This window comes from Alligator mississippiensis, chromosome 16 (genome assembly GCF_030867095.1).
Source record: "Alligator mississippiensis isolate rAllMis1 chromosome 16, rAllMis1, whole genome shotgun sequence".
Taxonomy (NCBI): domain Eukaryota; kingdom Metazoa; phylum Chordata; order Crocodylia; family Alligatoridae; genus Alligator; species Alligator mississippiensis.
In genome coordinates, this window is record NC_081839.1 from 34,718,473 (window position 1) to 34,740,439 (window position 21,967).

The 21,967-nt window shown below is 63.6% G+C and overlaps 1 protein-coding gene and 1 long non-coding RNA gene across 6 annotated transcripts; one reads left to right on the forward strand and one right to left on the reverse strand.

The window, feature by feature from the left end:
- Positions 1 to 1,980: 1,980 nt before the first annotated feature.
- On the reverse strand, positions 1,981 to 21,658 carry FXYD6 (FXYD domain containing ion transport regulator 6). 5 transcript variants are annotated; one of them, XM_059719767.1, is made up of 8 exons: positions 21,552 to 21,658; positions 7,507 to 7,569; positions 7,065 to 7,103; positions 6,802 to 6,876; positions 6,413 to 6,449; positions 5,670 to 5,719; positions 5,484 to 5,526; positions 1,981 to 4,370 (listed from the first exon to the last, which is right to left on the reverse strand). In XM_059719767.1, exons 2-7 carry the CDS (start codon positions 7,562 to 7,564, stop codon positions 5,498 to 5,500), a joined length of 288 nt encoding a protein of 95 aa, XP_059575750.1. In that variant the 5' UTR covers positions 7,565 to 7,569; positions 21,552 to 21,658; the 3' UTR covers positions 1,981 to 4,370; positions 5,484 to 5,497. The 5 variants fall into 5 exon arrangements, with proteins under 5 accessions (XP_059575750.1, XP_059575748.1, XP_059575747.1 ...); XM_059719765.1 differs by having other exon boundaries at positions 7,507 to 7,566; positions 21,552 to 21,635; XM_059719764.1 differs by lacking the exon at positions 21,552 to 21,658 and adding an exon at positions 20,679 to 20,856 and having other exon boundaries at positions 7,507 to 7,566.
- Positions 9,881 to 13,520, forward strand: LOC109284322 (uncharacterized). Its single transcript, XR_002091732.2, has 2 exons — positions 9,881 to 9,965; positions 13,028 to 13,520. It is a non-coding gene; the product is annotated as an uncharacterized LOC109284322 (long non-coding RNA).
- Positions 21,659 to 21,967: the final 309 nt, after the last annotated feature.

Below are 21,967 nucleotides of genomic sequence, written 5' to 3' on the forward strand. Positions count from 1 at the left end.
TCCCGTGCCCACGTTCTGACCGCACGGACACAGCGATGCGCCACAGGTGGTTTGCACCTGGCACCTACATGCCTGCAAGCACCCGACAGAGCCTGGCTGGCGCTCAGCATTGCTGCTTGCTGCAGAAAGCAGCAAGAGAGGCACTGCCAGCTCCCCTGTGGCCCGGCTGCTCCCCTGGGGCGCCCAGCCCGGCACAGAGAACATTTGCTGCTGGCACCCGCACCACTTGCACTAACCCTGGAGGGAGTAACGTGACCAGTGCCCCAGCTCCCTCCTCCCCGGTGCTGTCAAACAGTGTTACAAAGGCAGCAAGTGGACCCGGGTGCAGAGCCAGGCTTCCTGGCTCCCGGTCCTGTGCTCCAGCTCCCAGGCAGTGCCCCATGCAGCTTGTGCCAAGCCAAAACGTGCCAGCAGCTTTGTGCTGCAGCTGTCACCATGCATAGGATCTGCAGGCAGCCCAGTGTCCCCTGCACTGTGCCACCAGCATCACCGTCTCCGCCGTGGCAATCAGACACAGCCCGCTCACTCACCTGGCGCATGCCAGCAGAGTATCTGGCCCAAGGCAGCTCCGACCTCACCTGTGGTTGTGCCAGGAGACCAGTCTCTGGCATTTGTCCCACCTGTGGCACGTCCCACCGTGGGACTAGCTCGTTCCAAATGCCCTTTGGTGCTGCCCCGATGCCTGCCATGTGCTGCCCATGGGGGGCAGGTATCTGGGGGTCCCGTGCCAGGTCCCCAGGTCCCGGGCAGGCCACAGCAGGAGCGAGCAGAGTAACTCACGGCCACTGGATTCCCCCTCCTCGCACGGCGCACGCGAGCGAAGCTGTCGCCAAGTGCTGCTGGTCTCGTCTGAAAGGAGACTTAAAAGCGGCCTTTATGTTGTAGGGACGTGCGCCCCAAAGGGGCTGTTTCCTTAAGTGTTTCCAAGACGGCAGGAGCAAGGAGGCATAAAAACCTAGCCGCCTTTGCAGGTAAAACCAGACCCTGCAGCGATACCGCTTGATCCTTCCTGCCTCGGCTGTGGCCCCGCAGCTCTGATCTGCCAGGAGAGCCATTAAGCAGAAGGGAGCTACCGGGGTTTCCAGGGGAGGGTAAGGGCAACGCTTCCCAGAGCACACTGGGCTGGGAGGGGAGGGAGCGGCACTGCCCTGCTGGCCCCTGCAAGGGAGGGGATGGGAGCCGAGCTCGGTGAACTCCAGGGGCTGGCGCACGGCACGCAACCAGTGCTGCAGGAAGCAGAGCCTCCGTCCACGGCCCACCTGATCCCTCTGCACCCTTCCTGCCAGGACAGGCCTCGAGGATCAGCCCACAGCTTGATCCCAAACCCTCCCCTCGGGGCGCAGGGACCTGCCCGAGGCCTGGTTTGCTGGAGCCAGGGAAGCACTCCTTCCCCCTCCCCTGCCTGTTGCTTGCATGGGCCTCAGCAGTGCTCAGAGGCTGTTTGTGCCACGCACGGGTTCGGGCTTTGCAGGAATTAGGTCACAACCACCCCTCGGCCTCGATCCCTGTCCCGGCTGCGCTTTGCTCGGCAAGATGGGGAACCCGAAGTGCCCGTCTGCAGGGACCCATGCATTAAAAGACAAGACTTGTGCCTAGCTAAGACAACAGGTTGAAGTGCAAGAGGCTTTGCAGTGCACAGCATCTCGAGGCCGACCTGCTGAGGCATTTCAGCAGCCTCAGTCCAAACCATCCAGACGGGAGCAGAAAGGCCTTGCTCTGCTCATGGGAACGACGCGCACGGCCAGGCACCCCCAGCTGCGTGACCCGGGGCGAGGCTTTGCCCCACGGAAGCTGGAGCTCAGGTGCCCGATGCCCCTCGGCACACCCCGTAACACGCTCGGGGAAGACTGCACTGTACCGCGAGAGATGCAAGCCTCAGCATCTCCCCAACGGGCTCCGGATCACAGACCCCGCCGGCACGAGGAGCTGCTCCTGCCCTGACCCCACGCCTGCCACAGGGCACAGAGCAGGCAGAGTCACTAAGGTAGAAATGATATTTTATTCTTCTTTCCCCTTGGGTTCTGGGTCACAGCACAAAATACAACAGTCCTGTATCACAGCAGCACGGTTGGCCTATTTTAGAATGAACACACACAGCTGGGCTAGTTGAGTTGGAGTTCACAACACTCAGATTTTGCCATTTTCTACACAGACGACTTGAAATCTCGTTATACCGACTGCACACTACAGACACCGAAGTCACTCCGAACACAGGACGCGTGACGGACACACAGCTAACACACGGGGCTGGGCTGGGCTGGGCTGGGCTGGGCTGGGCGGGCACGCGCTGGTTTGCCTGCTCGAATCTGTGGTGCATAACTGAGAGGGGAAGGACCAGAGCAGGGCCTGGACGGCTCGCACGGGGCACGGGGCACGGGGTACACAGCACATGCGCTCGGCCTCGCGCCTGTGGACAGCATGTATAGCATGTGCTTCCCACCTCCACGGCCGCGGGGGGACGGGCGCTGGGGATGGGGCCAGGGGTTCGGACCTTCGCCTGTGCAGGAGGCTGGGGCAGCGCAGTGGGGAGAGGCGAAGGGGAGCCGCTCTCTCGGCCTGCCCAGAACGGACCCCAGCCTGCCTGGAGGGTCTGAAGCTTGCTTTCTTTTCTTCTTCTCACCCCATTCCTCCCCTCCCGCGGGCTCGTGTGTCTCCGGGACCCTCGCAGCACGGCGCTGGGCTGGGCTGGGCTGGGCTTCTGCACAGCTGTGTATGGCCGAAGCCGCAGGCCAGTGCACAGCATCCCCTCCCCTGCTGAAGCCCTTTGGGGCTGGGAGCCCTGCCCACCGGTGCAGGGGCAGACCCCAGCCGGCAGGAACCCTGCCTGAGCCCTGGAGCTTCGCCAGCCCAGGCAGAGGGGCAGCACGGGGGCTGCACCCGCAGCGAGGGCCCAGCGCCCTGGGCTGCGGCAGTAAATCCCACTGGCATCAGCCGGGCATGGCACTCCCTGGAGCCCTGTCCTGGCTTAGCAAGGAGAGAGACAGCTCTGGGACAGCTGCCTTTAGCCCTTAGAGATGGTTCAACCTCCCCCAGCAGTGCCTGCAGGACCCCAGGTGGGAGCTGCCATGCCAGGGAGCGGGGCTGGTCTTGGCTCTGGGGCAAGTGGGGCAGGAGGACCTGGCACGGGCTGCCTCCAGAGCGCTCTCCCCGGCTGCAGGTGCAGGCCGCGCCATGCAGGCAGCTGGCTCGTGCGCTCCCCCCATCACTGCCTGCGTGGATGCCTTGTAGCTAATGTCCTCAGCATGCACGCTGCACACCCGTGCATTGACAGCCATGGCACCAGCACGGGCGCCACGAGGAGGGCAGGGGCATCGGCGTGGTACCGCGTGTGGCCGGGAAGGCCCGGGGTTGCAGCTGCCTCCGAGCGTGGGAGCAGCACCCAGCCCTGAGACTCCCTGGAGCCGGGGCGTCTCGCCTGGCTGCAGGCTTTGCAGGATGGAAAACGGAGACGTTGATGTGAGTTCGGGTTGAGCACTGCCCCCTCCCTGCACGGGCTGGGGGCGAGGCCTGTCTGCGCCCGGCCGATTCCCCTTCCCCACCGAGAGTCGAGCGTGGCCAGGCTGGAGCCGCCCAGCCCCAGTGCCAAGGCCCGTGCTCTTCCCAACCGGTGGGTCCCTCACCTCCAAGAGGCAGTGCTCGGAGACAGGACGGGTCCACGAGGGCGCAGGGAGGGAGGGAGCTGGCCCCTGCCCAGGGACTGCATGTGTGTGGGTCTGGACGGTGGGGGGAGCGTTCCCCCAGGGCCCTGCACACACCCAGCTCCTGCTTTGCGAGGAGGGCTCCATAACCGTGAGGATGGTATCATCGTCGATTATGCAGCACCGTCCACGCTCATGGCGTGTCCCAAACCTGGCCGAGTAGAGGTCCCTGCCCCCAGGACCCTGCCCTGCCAACGAGCCAGGTTAGTGGGAGCCCCAGGATGCACCCCGGCGTCCCAGTGCCGAGAGACACCCCTGAAAAGCCTCTGCCCCCCGCACAGGAAGGCAAAGGCCGGCTCCCCTTGCACGGGCGCTCTCGGGAGGGGGTAGGAAGCACATCCTGTCACTCTCACGTGGCTGTGTACCACGGGAACCGCACTGGGAACGGGGAAAGAACTCACTAACACAACAGCAGCAATGACTAGTCCTAGAGGCGATGGCCATTACACACGAACATCACAGGCTACGGTGGGCGGGCTGGCGGGCGGGCGGGCAGGCGGGACGGCGGGGGGAGTCCCGCTGGGTTGGCAGCTAGAGAACCAGTGTTAAGTACAGAGAGCAACACAGACACAGCTTCTTGGCATCTCCTGGGAAGGACCTGGTGCCGTCAGTTCTGTTTGCTGGCAGGTCACTCGCGTTCGGGTCTGAGCGTCTGTCCTCAGGTCTCTGGGTCTGCGGGGAGGGGGACACCGAGTCAGCCTGGCCGCCCGCCCCCAGCAGCACAGAAGGACAGCTCATCCTCTCGCTCTGCCCTCGGGTGCAGTGGACCTGCCCTGTACGCAGCGGGAGCCTGCGCCTTCCCCATCGCACCCGCGGGTCTGTCTGGCAGAGATGAACTAGCTGCATGGGCTCGTTTCACTCCTGAGGCCTAAATTTAGACTCTGCGCTTCTAAAACCCCACGTTTCGGCTCCAACGTGTCGAGCCTGAGCTCGCTCAGCCAGGGAGGACTGCACCCTCGCGATTCCCTCGTCCTCAATCTCCGACTCACACAGGTGGGAAAGTCAGCGCCTGGCCACACGCAGAGGAGCCGTGAGCAGGGGGAGAGGTGAGAGGCCAGAGAGGAACGGAGCTTCACCTGTTCCTGCGGCCCCACGTCGAACCCAGCAAGCCCGGCCCGGCCCGGCCGGGGAAGGGGCAGCAGGAGACGCCTGCTCACAGTCGCTGGCCCACAGGGCAAGGAAATGCCTGGGCACGGGGCATCTTCTGCAGCCTGCAGTGCCCACCGCCCCGGGCATACAGGACCCAGCCCCGGAGCTACGGCTTCACCTGAGCTCAGCCGACAAACGCAGACCCCAGCGGACGGGGCCCGGAGCCCGAAGGCTGGGGCCCGGCTCTGTTATTTCTGAGCACCCGCTTGATTTAAGCTGCTCTTTGCACAGGGGCAGCTGCCCATGCTCCTGGCATGCCGAGGGCAGGGATTCGGGGGACGGCGCTGGGCGCTGCTGCCCGGGTCCCAGGCTGAGCCTTTGGGCCAGGCTCAGGGCCCAGTCTGCATCTCAGCCACCAGACTGGTCTTTAGTGGAGCCAGTCACAACTGGCCCTGCAGCCAGGCTCCCAGCACACGCTCAGGCTCCTCGCGGGGAGGTGTGCGTACCGGCAGCAGGAACGGACCAGACACGCAGCCCGGCTCAGTCAAGCCAGCAGCTCCGCGGTGCAAGTCTGGTGGTCACTCCTCCAACCAGCCCTCAGCCCTGCCCAGCACCCCCCAACAGTGCCCTGCAGGGGCCTGACCCCAGCCCCCAGCCCGGCAATGGGCACGGACGGAGGGCCCGGGCTCGCCTCACCTCATGGCTCTAGTTCAGTTCTCTGCTTTTTGCGCTCCTGTTGCTGCAAAGGGAACAGAAAAAGAGTTTGCAAAGTTCAGCCACGGGGCCTCAGCCGCCTGTCCAGCTCTGTGCCCAGCCAGGGGACACCCATGCCCCCGCCAGCATCGGCAGAGGCCACGTGAAGCAAGAGTGCGAGCACGTTACCATTTGAGGCAATCAAGTTCTCAGCCTGAGCCTCCTCATCCCCCGGTGCTCTGCAAGAAGAGAAGCAGTGAGAACAGCCGGGCAGCGCCACCCCCCCGCGGCAGACCCCAGCCCCGGCGGCCCGCGGGCCTTCGCTGTCACAAGCCGGGCAGGCCCGGAGGAGAGCAACCGCCTGGGGCCCGCAGGGAGGCAGAGCAGATGCAAACAGCAGCAGCAGCAGAGATAGGGCGGAGAGAGAGCAGGAGCGGGGCCCCCCGGCCGCGGGCAGCCGTGACCTGGGGTCTCTGAGCTCTCCGTCTCGGAGGCGGCCGTGGGAGAGAGGGGCTGTCCAGTCCCGCGTGGCCTGCTAAGTGCGGCAGGCTGCCCTCCCGCTCCTTCCCCGCATGCATCCCACAGGCCCAGGCTGCGCTTGGAAAGCCATGCAAGGAAAAGCGTGCCAAAGGGGCTGGCTATGGCACTAAGCCTCGCTGGACTGGCTGCCTTCCTGATGCATGCCCCAGGGGAGGAAGGGCCTCCCAGACAGCTCTGCCCACGGGCAGCCCCCACCCACAGAGCAGCCAATGTGTGCCTTCCCGCGCCGGGCCCTCCGCGGCCTTGGCGCTGGAACGGTGCCGAGGGGCTCCGAGGGGGAACGCCCTGCCTGTGTCTGCATGGGTCTGAAAGCCTCGAGGGCAGGCAGCATGCCCCCACCGCCTTCGAGGGCAGCCACACAGCATCCTCAGGCTGGAGCCCCGCACACTCACCTGGGCTTCTGGTTAAAACTGCATCTGCATCTCCTGCCTGGAAGAGGAAGACCACCATGATGCTTGGGGAGCAGCCTCCCCGCACAGCAGTGCAAGCACCCTCCCAACGCGCTCCTGCCAAGCCCTGTGTCCCTGCCACAAGGGTCGGCTGCTCCAGGCTCGGCACACATGACTGCACCTCAAGACAGATCAGTGACAGGACGGGGGGACAGGGCATACTCAGCCAAGCTTTGGGGTGAAGACCAGGATGTGGAGCTGCCCACGGGGGCAAACCCCACTAGCCCTGTGGGTCTCCGCATTACCCCTACCCCATGGTCTCCCCCTCTGCCCCAGCCACACGGGTCTCCCCACGCCCTCGCGGAGCTGCACACCTGGCCTTGGCAACTCACTTAGTATAAGGAGGATGCCAACCAAGAACAGGACCACCGCAAACACCAGGCCGCCGATCCTCAGGTTCTGGTAATCTAGCGGGGAGAGACAAGGGGTGAAACCACGTCCAGTGGCTGCGGCACTCAGAAGGATGGACGCAGCTCTGCCTCACATACACGCTTGCACACACTCCTCCAGCTGTGCCAGGGGATGTTCTGCACACACTCGTCCACACACACACACACACACACACACACACACACACACACTCTCTCTCTCTCACCATAGTTGAAGGGGTCTTTTTCCTTCTCCTGATCAGCAGCTGGACATGAAAAGACAAAAGCACACGAGTGTGAGTGGAGCGGTCACGGCCAGGCGATGCTCACTTCGGGGGGGTACTGAGTTACACGTGTCCCTTGCACTGCGGCAGCACCTGGGCCTCGGTCAGGCTCGGGTGGTCGGGCACGGTGCTTCCACGCAGGTGTCTCAAAGCTGCACGAGCGCTTCAGGCTCTGGCTGCGGCTCCATGCTCCCATCCAGGAAAGCCCCTAGTCAGAGCAAAAGCCCTGATGCTTTCTGCACTGTGCAGACATGGGCTGGACACCCTGAGCACAGGGGCTGGCCAGGTCCCGATCCAAGAGGCGAAGCTCTCCAAGATCTCGGCCTTGGTCCCCGGGGCAGGGCATTCTCCCCAAGGAGCGCGGAGGGGGTGGCTGGGTACGTACCATCCGCTACGACCACAGGCACCAGCAGGGAGCACAGGAAGATCAGCACCATTTCCATGGCTGCTGGAAAAGAGGACAAAGCGGAGTGACTCTTCAGAGCAGAGGACCAAGGGCAAAGCAGCAGCGTGCAGGAATCAGCACGCACCACACGCCCCCGGGACCCAGGGCAAAGGGGAGCCGGCGCCTGGGAAGACCGACGGGAGAGAGGGCCCCGATCCCCCCAGCGCATCTCAAGCAGGAGCCCAACCTGAACCCTCCCCTCCTGCCCTGTCGCAGGGGTCTACAGCTCCGAGCCGCTGGAGCCAGCTGGTCCCAGCGCCGTGCACGGAGGCACCAACAGCAGCGAGGGCTCCACTTGGCCCGGCCACGGCACTCACTGGGCGTCTGGCCTGGCCGGGGTTGGGGCATCGGCCAGGCCAGCAGCTCGCTGCAGGCGGCGGGTCTGCTGGGGGCTGGCATCTCAAGGTCACGTCCTTCATTATGGGGATCTGGCTGGCTCCCGCCGTGACTCCCTGCCCGCCGCCAAGGTCACTGCTGCATGCTTTGCCCAGAGCATGCTTTAATTTGCCCCAATTAACATAGCAACTGCTGCACATTCCCATGGAGAGCAGGATCAGGCGGGCGGGAGCTGGTGCTCCCAGCCCTAAAAGCCGAACGGGCCGTGAGCCGCAGCCTCTCCAGCCCCACAGAGTCCCCGCAAGGTCACGGCTCTGCCGGCAGCCCAAGGCCCCCGCCAGCTCCCTGCCACCCAGGCTGGGGATGATTAATGACACACGGCCCCACCTCCCAGGCGCGCAGGCCTGCTATAAGCACCGAGCCATCAAGGCGGCCTAGCAGCAAGGGGATGCCCAAGGTCACGGGTGGACCGGGCACTCGGCCCCCACTCCCACGCCCTGACTGCAGACAGATGCCCCCGATGCCCTTCACCAGCACCAGAGCGTGGCAGCTCTTCGCTCGCCAGGACTGAGGCAACCAGCAGGGGAGCAATGCACGGCGCAGCCAGGAGCCAGGCCTGAGCCCGGGCAGCGCTGGCGCTGGTGTTGGCACTCCAGGGCTGGAGGTCCGGATGTGGCAACGTCCACCCGGGTGGCCACCAGCAGCACCCCTTGCTCAGCCCCCATGACACCTTTCACCTGTGGGAGCGACCCACAGGGGCACGGCAGCTCCTAGGTCAGGGTTTGACCCCCACACCGGTAGGAAGCAAGACCAGAGCAGCCGGACAGGGCTCCTGGCTGGGCTCCCTCCAGCTGGGCCGCTGCTCTGTGTTCCCAGGGCTGGCTGGAGGCGGCCGTCGTGCCGCTGGAGCCTCCGACCCAGGGCAGAGCCGGGCTGGCCACTTCTCCTTCAGGACGTCCTTGGTGCCCTTCCCGGAGACCAAGGGCAGGAATTGTCTCAGTTTTCAGCTTCTGCAGGAACTGACACAAGTAGAGGCTTGTGGTGCAAAACGCCCATGTTGCCAAAACAGCCACTTCCCATCAGCAAGCTCCAGCCGTGAATGCAGAGCGGGGAGGTCTCCCTGAGGGGCCAGGCCTAGTGCTCTGGGTTTGGCTTTCAATTCGGCTGCTGCTCGTCTCGGCCTGTCGCAGCGAGCCGGCCCAGACGCGCTGGCGCTGGCCACGAGCTCCAGCAGCATGCGGCTCGGCGCCCCTGGAAGCAGGCGCTGTCTGCAGCGTAGCCCGGAGCAGCCCCCAGTCCACTCCCAGGCATGATGGAGGGAGCGGTAATAGTTTCTCTTGTCTGCCAGACAGGCGCCCGGCTGCTGCCCCGCGGGAGAAGCTGTCATCTGCCAGTTCAAAGGCCTCTGCCGGGTTGCCTCGTTCCAGGCTGCAGGTGCCTTCCAGGCAGGCGACGCACGCTCGCTGCAGGCGGCCGGCAACCAGGCAGTGCCCTAGCTGTGCCGCGCCACGCGGGGGGACACGAGGTGTCGGCTGTGGAGTTGCTGAAGTGCACGACTGCCGCAAAGATGGGGTGGAGAGGACACCACCAGGCCTGCCAGGGCACCCCCGAGAAGGCACCAAGAGCCCCCCGCACGGCTCACACCTGCCCGTCGCAGGATCACCGGAGCACGGGGCGGGGTGGGGGCCAGACGGGCCTTCTTGGCCGGGGCGCTGAGCAGGAGCACCCAGCCAAAGCCACATCCCGCAGGCTGCCGAGCCAGCGACCGCCAGTCCCCGCTGCCCCACGGACCAGCCTCACGCTGCCCTGCAGCCCCGACACGCCGGTTACCAATTAACGCCCACCCAGGGAAGGGCAGGAGCCTGTGCCCGCTGCTTCCCGGGGGCAAAGGCAGGAAGGAGGGAGGGAGACACTCCCCCTTCCACCTGGGGAGGAGACACCTGGGAGGTGGCTGCTGCCGGGGGGCACCGGGTGATGGAGCCGCGAGCGCACACGGGCACGTCCCAGCAGAGGGAGCGAGCGGGAGCGATGTGGATGGCGGTTCAGCGCACAGCAAAGCAGAGGTAGGTTTGCCACTGCGGGCAGCCCTCCCCTCTCCTCCCCGGCGTGTGCCTGCCTGCCCACCCGTTTGCCCGCTCTGCCACTGCCAGTCAGTTAAGTGCCCCAACAAGACAGATTGCTGCTGCCCTGCCCGTCGGGCGGCAGCCGGGCTCGCCGGGACCACGCACCGCACTCAGGGCGGCTCGACGCAGCAGCTGCGCGCCTGCAGCAGGCTGGACCCTGCCGGCCGCCAGCCAGCACTCAGCAGGCAGACCCCAGGCCTTTTGGAGGGGGCTCATCCCTGCATCCTCCTCCTGCCCTTTCCCTCTGGATGGCACCAGCTCCATGCCCACAGCCACAGCCCGTGTACGGGCCCTGCTTAGCAAAGGACGCGCGAGGACCTTGGACAGGCAGGTGCCCCCACGTGCCAAGAATGAGCCTGAAGCCTTTCGCCTCGGGCAGACTGCGGTGACTGGCCCACGTTACTTTCCGCTGGCTGCCGACAGCCGGCGCTTGGGGGTTTCAGCCCGGTCGGCTGCAGGACGGTGCCCACGCCCCACGGAGCGCTGCTGGAGTCTTCCCAGCTCCTGGCAAGAGGTCAAGGCACAGCGGGCCCCAGGGATGTGCCTCCGCCCTTGTCTCCGAGGCCCCTCTCGGCGCTGTGCTCTCCCAGCGTGGCATGGCACAGCGTGCCGGCTGGGACAAGCACAGGCCAGGCCCTGCCTTTCATTCTCATGTTTTTAGTGTTCCTGGTCTTTGAACCACTCTTGACCTCATGGCCCAGCCCAGCACGGCACAGCACACCATGCTGCAGGCAGCCTCGCAGCATGGGTGCACGAGAGCATGGCCACCGCGCAGCACCTGGGCACATGCATGCACCAGCTCCACCCTGGAGCATGGGGCTCTGCAGCAGCGACGAACTGCGACTCCTCCGGGTTAATCCCCAGGGCCTGCAAGGCGCGGGGGCATGGACAAGAACCCACCCGCACGCCATGCCTCCGGACACCAGCTGGTGGGTTCGGGGTCCAGACCCCGCTTCCATACAGGACCACAGACAATGAGGCCGGAGCCCTGCGTCCCACCAAGTCCCAGGCATCGTTTTGCAAAGCCGCGCAAGTTGAAGCCAGGCTGGCTGATCCCGACACTCCTCTGCCTGACCGAGTCCTGCCCCGTGAGGGCAGCAGCTAGCTGGCTGCAGCCCCGCCAGCTAAGCCGGGAGGAGAGGGAAGGGCTTGTTCAGCGTGGAGCAGTTAATCCACAGCGTGCGAGTCCCAGCCCAGCTCCAGGCACGGCTCCTCCCCACCTGAGACCCCCCTGTGGCCTTCCAGCCCGGGGGTCACAGGGCTCTGAGGCCAGCAGGGAGAGGGGTCCGGCTTGCTGGACTCTGCTGCGCCCAGAGGACACATCACACCAGCGCACGTACGTGTCCACGGGCGCAGCTGTCGCGGGCCGTGGCTGGGTGTCGCTCCCCGCGGCACCTCGGCTCGTCTCATCCCGCGGCGGCTGTGCGACAGTCTCACGGCCCGGCCCAGCAAGGCCTCCCCTTCCCGCACGCTCGGCCGAGCTGGCTGAATGGCCAAACATGGAGCGGCCGTGCTGAGTTTCGTGCCGGCGGGAGGCGGGAGGCAGCTGCTGCTGCTCCCATAATGGGAAAGGACAAGGAGGGTTGGGGGAGGCTCTGCATGGCGCTGATAGCACCGAGTGCGTGGCAGCTGCTGCGCTGGATTAAGGCAGATAAGCGAGGGGCCATTACCGAGCAAGAAAGCAGCTCCCCGGGGGACAGATGCAAGGGAGACTGGCATGGAGCTGCTCGGCCTCTCCAGACCCTCACACCCATGCAGGAGGCTGCGGATCCATCTCGGCCCTGGGCCTTGGCAACCTCCCTGCAAAAGCCAGGGCCCAAGAGCTCAAGCCTGCTCCCATGATGGATGCTCGGGGTGTCTGGGCCCAGCCCTAAGGCCGTCCCCAGCGTCTGCCTAGCAGGAGCCTCCCAGGTCCTTGGGGCTCGCGGCCGGCAGGCTGCAGTGGTCTGCACCTTCACCACCCCACGCTGGAGGGAGCCGGCTGCACCTGGGCTGGGGGAACGGCAGGCAGGTGAACCACGAGAGGTGCCCGGCACAGGACAGGCAGCAAAGAAAACGTGGCCAGAACCACCCAACGAGCCTCGCTGCGGTTCACAGGGGCACCCCGAGGGCAGTCTGCCTCTGTCTGGCCAGGAACCCCAAGAACTGACGTAGGAAACCGAGAAGGGAAAACGAGGCTGAAACGAAGGCAAGGCCACAAGTGCCGTGTACGTGGTTCCAGGGACCCGCAGGCACCGTCCCCCCGCCGCGGGCTCTCCAGCAAGGGCACAGGCAGCGTCACCGGGTCTGCACAGAAATGCTTCCCAGCCCTGTGTGCAGAGCACGGGCTCTGTCCTCGGCCCAGCACATGCTGTGTACGTGCCGGCAGAACCACGTCCATGCTTCACGGTAACCCCCGTGTTCCCCGCTCACTTGACCCAAGCCAGGTTAGGTTTAGTTTGCTCCCTTGCAGCCCCTGCTGCCACCACAGCTCCGGCTCGCCTCGCTGCGCTTCTACCGACACGGCAGGATGCGATCTCTCACGCAGCAGGCTCTAGCTAGTGAGCATCTTGGTGCAGTGAGTCACATCATTTCACGTAACGGCTGGGTTTTAGGGAGATGCACAAAGCAAAACTAACCGATAACACAACTGCCCGGGGGCTTATTTTCTCCTAATGGCCCGAGTGAAAAGTCAACAAGACGCATGAAAAATATCAAATACTATTTTGACAGTAACTCACAAAATGTCACTTCAGATGCACAGTGTGCACTGGGCAAAGCCCAGAACAAAGCAGGTATTTATATCTGCCTGGCTCAAACCTGAAGCTGAATGAAGGGTGCTAATTGAATCCTGCCTTCTGTTAATAATGCCGTTATTGGTTGAATAAATAATTCATCAGATCATTTGTTGCATTATTTGACTTCTCCTGTAACTAGTTGAATAATGCCCATTGAATAATATATTTGATGAACGATACATTATTCATTGTATATTTTATCCCTCAAATATGTTTGCTCTGGAGTCGAGACACAGCGCAACACCAGACACGGGTGGGAAACGAGTTGGCAGGCCCGGTTCTCCTCTCCCCGCAGCGGAGCGATACCAGCCTGGCCCGATTCTCAGTTACCTCCCAGGCGTGAACAGAAGCGAGGTGTTCCCCGACGCCGCGCGGCCGGAGCAACAGCAGCCTCCTCTTCCAAGCAGGATCTCTCTTAACGTCACCGTCCACTACACCTGGGCGAGGTTCGGTCGCGCAGCTCTCCAGCCAGATCCTGCCCGTCTGAGCTGCCGGGCAGGGTGCTCACACTTTGCTGGAGCAGCTGGTTCACGAAGGCAAGCCAGGCTGTCCCCTGGTTTCTCTGTATTTCAAGTCACAATATTTAGTTTGCTGTTCATGGAGAAAAACTGCTGGGTCACAGCCCTGTTTTTATCTCCGCTTGCTGCAGGTGCGCTATAAAGGCGACACAGCACAACAAGTGGAGCCTGTCTATAAATGCTCAGATGCTCTCATCTCATTAAGGACCTCAAACCTGCTCAAAGATGATATTTTTCCATGCCATGATTTTGCTAGCTCAGCGCCTCTTAAGTGACCATCTTCTACCGCAATCTATTCCAGTCCTGCTTTTCTTCCCGTTTCTTCTCAAGAGGAGGAAAAGTAGGTGGAAAAACCCTTTCAAAATTGATCTGATAAAGGCCGAGGCTTATAAAGAGCGCCTCATCTTCAAAGCGCTTTGCAAACACCAATTAAATTGCATGCAGTTTGCAGGTGCAGGTGCAGGTGCGTCCCATGCACTCTCGCTCTGATACAGTGTAGTTACACATGTTCACACACACCGCTTATTCCCCGAGTGCAAGTCCAGGACACGCTTTGTGCCTCCCCCTTGCACGAGAGCAGAGACAGCGACCCCGCAGGGAGAGGCCGCCGGTCCCACAGCCCGAGGCAGCTGCACAGAGAATCGGCAGAAGGTGCACGCCCACGGGAGCTCACCCTGCACGGGTATTTGTCCCGCTAGCCTGCTGGGACCTGCCAGGAAACCTCATGTCGGACACACCTGCCAATCAAAGCTTGCATTTCCTCTGCTGGCTCCTCGTCCTCATCCTCCTTCCCTGCCAGGAATCTGAGACTCTCTCAGCTTGGCCCATAAATAAGCCAGTGGCTCTCCGGGAATGTAAACAGCCAGGATGGGATCCGGTCTGAGTGCAGCTCCTGGAGCCTCTAGATAGGGCCCTGGGAGCAAAGCACCAGGGACAACTGAGCAGCTAGCAAGGAGAGTCACAGCCCCATGCCCTGCTGCCCCTGAAACGGGGCCTGCCCTGCACCGCCTGGCCTGGCACCTCCCGTCACCACGGGTGAGGTTTCCCTGAGGTGCAGATGAGCTTGGGGCCAGGCCAGGGGCTGGACTCAGTGCCTGGAGAGCTGAGGCAGCCTCCATCACGCGGTCCCAGCTGCAGCAGCTCACGGTCGGGGGGATGCAGAGGGGTCGAGTGGGCAGAGGAAGGGCAGGGGTCTCAACCTGTATGCAATGAGCCTGACCCCCCTGCCCTGCCGTGTCTGCCGAGAGAAACTGGATGGACCAGGGCTGGGCACAGCAGCCAGGGCACAGACATGTGGGTGGCACCGCTAGGGCAACCTGGGAAGCCCCCTGTGCTGCCTCGTGCCCGTGACACTGAGATCCAGGGTGGCACAGGCTGGGAGCAGCGCGGGTGCAGCCTCCCTCCGGCCCGACTGCGAGGCTGCTCTGGTTTCCCGGCGGAGGGCAGCGCGCTACGCCCTGCACAGTGCTTGCGCGGAGCAGCACCTGTCGCTCGGGGCACGAGCCAGCCGCGTGCGGGGCCCTCTGCCAGCCAGGAACAGGCACCCCATCCTGTTCCCACAGGCGCCGTCCCTCCACACACACACACATCCGTGCATGTTGAGAGCTGCTTGCCGACGGGCACGAGAGCCCTTGGCAGGGAGCGGGAAGCTGGACAGTCACACTAGAAAGAAGGTGCATTTCTGGCAGGACAGTTCCCAGTTGGGTGGCTCCCCGTCACCGGACGTCTTCGAGCCAGGCCTGGCCACGTCTCTCAATCCAGCTGGACCGGGAGCAGGGGCCTGAAATGGGTGCCCTGGTCCATGCTGCATTGAAGCCAGACAGGGTGGGTGTGAAGTTGAGGGTCTGAACGGCTCATGGAGTTGCTGCCTGGGGACGGCACATCGGAGAGGCGACTGGAGACTTTAGTAAACAATGCTGGCTGAACTCGGCCCCGGGTCAGCGGGAGACCCTTGTCCAGCTCCCATGACCCTGCCCCCGGTGCCCACGCAGGCGAAGCTGGCAGTGCCCCGCAGTGCGCTCTGTCCATGGAGCGACTCCGGATTTGCCCCTGTGTAAGCGAGCGAGGCAGAAGGCTGTTGTCTCCTGCGGGCAAGCTGATGGCACATTTGGGGCGGTACTGCCTAAAACCGGGTGGGCACAGACAGCGTCTTCCCTCTCTCACGCTCCACAGAAGGCGTCTCTCACAGCCACAATGCCCCGGCTCTGCAAGGCAGGTGTTTTCCAGGGGCAGCCGGTAGCCAGGTTTGGCTCGATGCACGGAGCACACAGAGACGTCAAGGGGATCGCCGAGATTTTGTAGAGCCAGAGATCCGTGCGGGGGACAATCTGCCAAGAGGCCCCAAATCCACAGCGCCGATGGCCCCCCTGTGCCCCTGGGGGACCTGCCTGGACAGTACCAGCTCCGTGCACACGTATCCCCCCGGGAGGGCTCTTCGGGAACCTGAAGCATCACGACTCCCATCACAACCCCAGGGCGGCTGGCAGGGCCGAAGCATCAGGGCTCCCGTCAGAGTGGACGTCTTCCCCACACAGGGGCAGCAGGGCACGGGCTCTGCAGAGCCTCCACCTCGCGGTGCACATTTAATTCACACACCTGAGACAGGACGGACTGCCCACTGCACGGTCATCGCTTGGACAAAGCTCCCCTGGAGCCACGCGCAGGCGCCCGCGGACTCTGAACATGCCCCTCCGTATTCACAGAAGCCAACGCTCCCGCAGCCCGCGTCCCACAAACGCCGACATAAATAACTCTCAGCCAACCCCAGCAGCACCGGAAGGTCCTGTCTCCTGATGCTGACTTCGTTGCGGCCCGGGGAGAAGCCTGAGCTCCCTTTGCAGCAGCGGGGCACGCAGGGCCGCGCTCCAGGGGGCCAGCTCGCTCTGGGAGCCCCACATGGTCCTGCTGCGCTCAGCCGCCCGGGGAAGGCTGCATTACAACAGCTCTCCCCACTGGAGTCTGAGGCTTCGTGCCAGCAGAGACTGGATTTTTAGCAAGCGGGGTTTTTTCACATGCCAACATGTCCCTGGGAACAGACTTGGTTCCCGCAATGAGCCCACTTCTCCCCCAGAGGAGCAAATGCTTTACAAAGCATCACCGGCTTGTCAAAAACCAGGGCTGGCAGAACCCATAAAAGAAAGGCAAAGACATCGCCAACATCTCCCCCAGGCCTCTCACCCCAAGATGAAGCTGCTCAAGGCAGGGAGCTGCTGCGTGCTGGGCACCGCTTGCCTACGGTGCAGGCCTCTTTGCACTAGGGCGCTCGATAAATAAGAGTGGCATGATGAGCAGCCGTGTTCGCGTGGCCGGAACAGCACCATCCATCAGAGCGCCTTCCAGCTCGCACGGCAGCTTAACAAACAGCTTTTGTCAATGGGCTTTTTTGCCTGCAGGAACATTACATCTGCAAACACCAATATCAGATGGGGGCGCACACATGCGGACACACATCGCCACCAGCCAAGAGGACAGCGGGCGCTTGTGTCTGGCTTGCATCAAACGTGGCTTTTTCCTATGAAAGCCGAGGTAGAGACACAGGCAGGAAAACTGGGTCGAGCAACATCACGTGCTGCGTTCTCCCATCCCTCGGGCCCAGCCAGAATTGATGGTAGGGGACTATAAGGTTATGGTTTTCACTGTTGTCATTGTGGCACCAACCAGGCGAGTAAGGTTTTGTGCCTGGACTGGGAAAGGTCTGCGATACTTCTGCAGGTCCAGGCCAAGCTCCAGTGCTGGAAGGGTGCCTCGGCCCCGTGACTCCGCCGGCTCGGGGATGCGAAATTCCTCGGATTCTTCCCCTCCCTCGCCCGCTCCTTGTGATAACAAGGCTGGAGGACTGGAGGATACAAGGCAGCCAAGGGGAAAGTGTCTGGGTGGAGGCAGCCTGGCCCACACGCTGCGTAGCTCCAGCAAACGCAGAAGGAAAAACTTTCCATGGGCTCGGGTGTGGTTTGGTGTTTTGAAAGGAAGCTGGGAGGGCACGTGGGAGCACCACGGGAAAACAGCCCTCCAGAAACAGGCCTGGCACTCGCCGGAAAGGCCCCAGGCAGCGCCTCGGGCCCTTGGGTCACCCCCTGCGTTTGCCAGGTTAGCAGGCAGCGTTTGCAGCGCCTCAGCCTCCCCTCACCGCCCCGCGGCTCAGGCTGGCTCTGGAATCCCCTGGCTCGTCCTTCCACCTCCTCCCCAAGCTCAGCCCCGTAGCGGCCCCACCTCAGGCTGCAGGAACCAAGCACTGTGCCTCTTCTGCAGGAAGCAGCGAGCTGGGCTTTTCTTTCAGTCACGGCAGCAGCAGCCCTGCACCTTTCTAAGGCATCTTCCACGAGAGGCTCTCGAGAGCCGTCGGATAAGCAGGCCTGATCCCATTCTAGAGAGGGGGAAACTGAGGCACAGGCAGACAACGTGGCTTGCCTAAAAGTCCACATGCAGGGTCAGTGCAGAATCAGGCCTAAACCCAGGAACGCCTGGCCATGCACTAGCTCTGAGGCAGCTGTCCTGCTTCCCATCATCTGCTCTGGTTTGAAAAAATCCAACCTTTGCTTCCCAGGCGTGACAAGGCTTATCGGGCTGCAGCAGAGCCTGCGGCCCTCACACACGTACCAGCTCCACGGACCGTGTCACCTAAGCCAAGGCAGCTCTGAAGCCACCCAGAGACACGGGCTGCATAGACGGTCCCTGGTTCCTCCACCCGTGCATTCCCGTGGCAGCCCGAGGGCTGTGGGGAGGGGAGCCCTGGCTGCCGGCTGTCCGTCTCCGAGCTGGGGCTGGGCAGTGAGGAGGCTGATGCATGAGAGGGAGGAGGAGAGGGGCATCTCCTGTGTGTCTGGTCTGGCAGGGGATCGGTGCAAGGCCATGCTCTCTCCCTCTGCCTCCCTATCTCAGCACCGGCATCCTGCACCAGGCCCTGGGGCAGCCAGCAGTCAGACCACACGCTTACATGGGAAGGGGACTGGCACACATGCATGCACACGCACCCACCACCCAGTTTGTGTGCTGTGGGGCAGGAGCCACAGCACAAAGCACAAGGCCCGCTCCTTCCAGACCCTCACCCCTGCTCAGAGACCCTGGCCAACCTCTGCCCCATTGCCCCTTCCCTCCTCCGTCATCCACCAAGAGAATTTTCCACTTCAACAGGCCAGCGAGGAGAAAATGCTAACCTCTCTGCAGCCTGATTTGTCCCTCCTGGCCTGCAAACTGCTCAGGACAAGGAAGGCTCTCCTTCATGGCACTGCCCCGTCAAGGCCCTGCCACCAGGGCTGGGGCCGGGCAGCCTCTTCCTCCTGTCAGGAGCCCTCCAGGCATCTCCCAAATATCAGACCGAGTTAAAATCTCCGAGTCCCCTGCACGGCCCCAGAGACCCCAGCAGCGCTGCACAGCTGCCAGAGGCTGAGAGCAGGCACGTGTGAATGGACATTTCCAGCTATGCAGATCCATGTTCCTCTGCCATTTCCTTTCTTTGTCAGCTTGGCTGCTAATGCGCCTACTGTTATTATGTCTCTTCCTCCTAAACAAGGGAGCAATTTTCAACCCACGCCACTGGAACATGCAAGACACCACTCATCGCTTTCCAGGGCCGAGCTGATTCAGACGCCAGCAGGAGGGAGACGCAGGACAGCGTCTGCAAAGACCTGGTTGTCATTTGCAGGCTTGGATTTTCTGGCAGAGGAGGATGCTCGGAGGAAACCGAGGGTCCTCCGGGAGATGCAGGGACCCAGCCTCTCCCCTGGCATCTACTGCAAGGCCCAGACCCGGGTGCTAAAGGCGACATGGTGCACAGTACCAGGCTTGATGCAATCAGGACAAGGAGGTCCCAAGAGCCCTAGACTGACCTGCATGACGTGACACTGGGGGTCTGTGCTCTGATGCCCCACCGCAGTCCACAGCACCCAGCGCAACCCTGCAACCGGTGCCTGGCAAAGCAGACACAACAGCCAGGCTAGGCCTTCAGGCGAGGACCATCTCCGATGCAATCACTGCTGCACTAATGTAATAGCAGGCAGGGCAGATGTGCCCCAGAACTAGAGCGGGGCAGCTCCGTGGGGGCTGGAGATGCAGGGCTGGGGGCTGCTCCGTGCTCTGTCTGCCTCAGCAGAGGCCCCTGCCCAGCCCCCTCCCGTGCGCGCCCTCGCTCAGCGCAGCAGCCACACCCTGCGCATCTGTTGATCCATCTGTTGCTCGCTGTCTGGCTCCGGGCCCGCGAGCTCTCTGCACAGGAGCTCCTGGCTGCACGGCGTTTGTGCAGGGCCCGTGGCACCGAAAGCAGCACGTCCTGGTCCGCAGGACTCCGGGTTCCCGGGAACCGCAGGGGTAAAAGGTGACTTAATCCCTCATGCAGCACGGAGGTGCTGGCCCACTTCCTGAATCAGCAGGGACCCCTCCCCGAACTGACCTACTCCGTGTTAATGAAGCAACAGCTTCTCGCCCAGGGAACCAGACAAAGGCAGCAGGGCTCTGCATCACGTCCCCGGGACAACACGCGCTGCAGGGGGAGGGGTGCGCATCAAGCCGGACCCCCGGGCTGGCTCGGCCCCGTTTTCCCTCCAGCTCCGGGCAGGGGAGCGCGTCGCGCTTGCTGGGGAGGAGGGAGCAGCCGAGCGCGAGCCAGGCCGCGCAGGGGCCCGCGGGCGATCCGTAAACGGGGCCAGGAGCGCCACGGGGCCAAACCGCGCGGGACGAGGCTGAGGTTTCCAGGCCGATGTCCCCATTACAGAAGATGAAGCAACTGACACCTTCACGCCTCTCTGCAGTGTTTAATCAGGTGAGCGCCAAGAAATCACACGTAATTAAAAGCCAGGCCCCTAGCAACAAGATGGCAAAGTGATCCCAGGTTCCCAGGCTCATCAGCTGATGCACAGAGGCCGTCACGGCACTGCCACGCTTCAGCATCTCCTGCCCCCCACGTAGCTGGTGCCCGTGGTCTACACTATCTGCACCGCGCTTTAGGCTGGCAGACGCCACAGATCCGGAGCTGGCGTCTCGCTAGCACTCGCCCCGGGCCCACACTGCCTTCCTGCACAACACACGGGGAACAGAACTGGATCCTCTGGAGCTGCTGTTTAATAAGCCTGTACACTTGTTTGCAAACGACGGCGAAGTGCGAGTGCAAACAGCCGGCAGGAGCAGAGGCCCCACGTCGCACTGTCGAGACGAGGACTCGCAGTGCCGCCCCCAGCCAGGCACGCTCGCGGGAACAGCTTCAGCCAGGCTCCGCATGCAGCACTGAGAGCGTCTCTTCAGAGGCTGCTCTTTCACGTTGCAAAGCTTATTCATGCCCAGATGAGCCCGTCGCTCCCCCTCCCACCGAAGCATTCCTCCAGAACCGCGGCTCGACAGCCATTTTCCAGAAAGCCACAAGTACATACCTCGCACGCTCCTCCCTTTCTCTCTTCGGGCTGAATGCTTGGTAGCCCGAGAACAAGCAGCAAACCAGGAAAATACGTCCCGCAGCATTTCACGTCACAGTTACCTCCCCCTCGCCCCGAAGCCCCCTGCATTGGGGCCCGGTGCCTGCACTTAGGGACAAAGGACTGTACTGGGGGCGCGGCTGTTTTTGCAGCAAGAAGTGGTGGCAAGATGTAGGACCTCTGATGCAGGCGAGCAGCTCTGTGTGCCTCTGTGCCCGTGCAAGGAGCCTGTTTGTGAGGCTCTGCATGCACGCACGTGTGCGAGGCACTGCCTGTAAGCCTGTGCAAGGCGAGGGGCTGTGTGCAGAGGTGTGCACTCCTCTCCAGGCGTGCAAACAGGTGACTGTACGCGCGCGCGAGACGATCCTCCACCCGGTGTGCCAGCAGGGTACCTCGCCAGCTCTCCGCGCACGTACCAGCCTGTGCACGCGCCTTTGTGAATCAGTCTGAGAGCGATGGGGAGAAGGGGATGGGGCAAGGCACCAGCATCCTTCCAGACTGGGAAGGGATGACTGGTTTCCAGGCAACCACGAGAGAGGGGAAACCATGGTGCCAGAGGGTTGGCATGGCAACAAAAGGTAAGTCACATGCCTGGACTGGAAGGACTCACCGTGACAGCAAGAAGGAGCCCGACATGTGCGCCAACAAGTAGCGGCGGGCGGGAGGCGCGGGGCGCCCAGCCGCCGAGAGCGCCTCGCCCCTGCTCCCGGGCACGGGCACGGGCACGGGCACGGCGCACGGGGGCAGAGCGCGGCGCGGGACCAGGACGCGTGCAAACAGCCTCGCAGGGGTGCGGGTGCGGGGGCCGGGGCCGGGGCCGGGCGGGCTTACTTGCGGTGCGGCGCGGCGCGGGTCTCGGCAGTGCGGTGCGGTGCGGGGCTCGGGCACGTCTCGGCTCGTCGCGGCGGCGCGGGGCGGGGGCGGGGGCCGGCAGGGGCGGGGGCTGCGGGAGGTGGGTCCGCGGGAATCCCGCCCCCGCCCGCGCCCCCCCGCCCACCCGCCCGCCCGCGCGGGGCCGGATCCCGGGCGCCCGGGGGCTGTGGCGGGGCAGCGCGGCGCAGCGGGGGGCTGCCGGGGCGGGCGGGGTGCGCAGGGGGAGCCGCCGGGCGCTTGGCCCGGGAGGGGCGGGCGGGCAGCCAGGGCCCCGCTCCGCTCCGCTCCGCTCCGCTCCCCGCGGCTGACCCGCACTGAAGAGCGAGAGGGCAGCGGTCAGCCTGGGCGGCCGGGGCCGGGGGGTGGCCGGGCCG

What these genes read in the sequence shown, in the direction of transcription:
- FXYD6 (XM_059719764.1), bottom strand. Translation starts at nt 20,766, where the DNA reads ATGCTGCGGGACGTATTTTCCTGGTTTGCTGCTTGTTCTCGGGCTACC. An exon ending in GCCTGTGGTCGTAGCGGATG is followed by an intron (nt 7,104 to 7,506) that starts GTACGTACCCAG and finishes TTTCATGTCCAG; the next exon opens with CTGCTGATCAGGAGAAGGAA. An exon ending in GAACTTGATTGCCTCAAATG is followed by an intron (nt 5,527 to 5,669) that starts GTAACGTGCTCG and finishes TTCCCTTTGCAG; the next exon opens with CAACAGGAGCGCAAAAAGCA.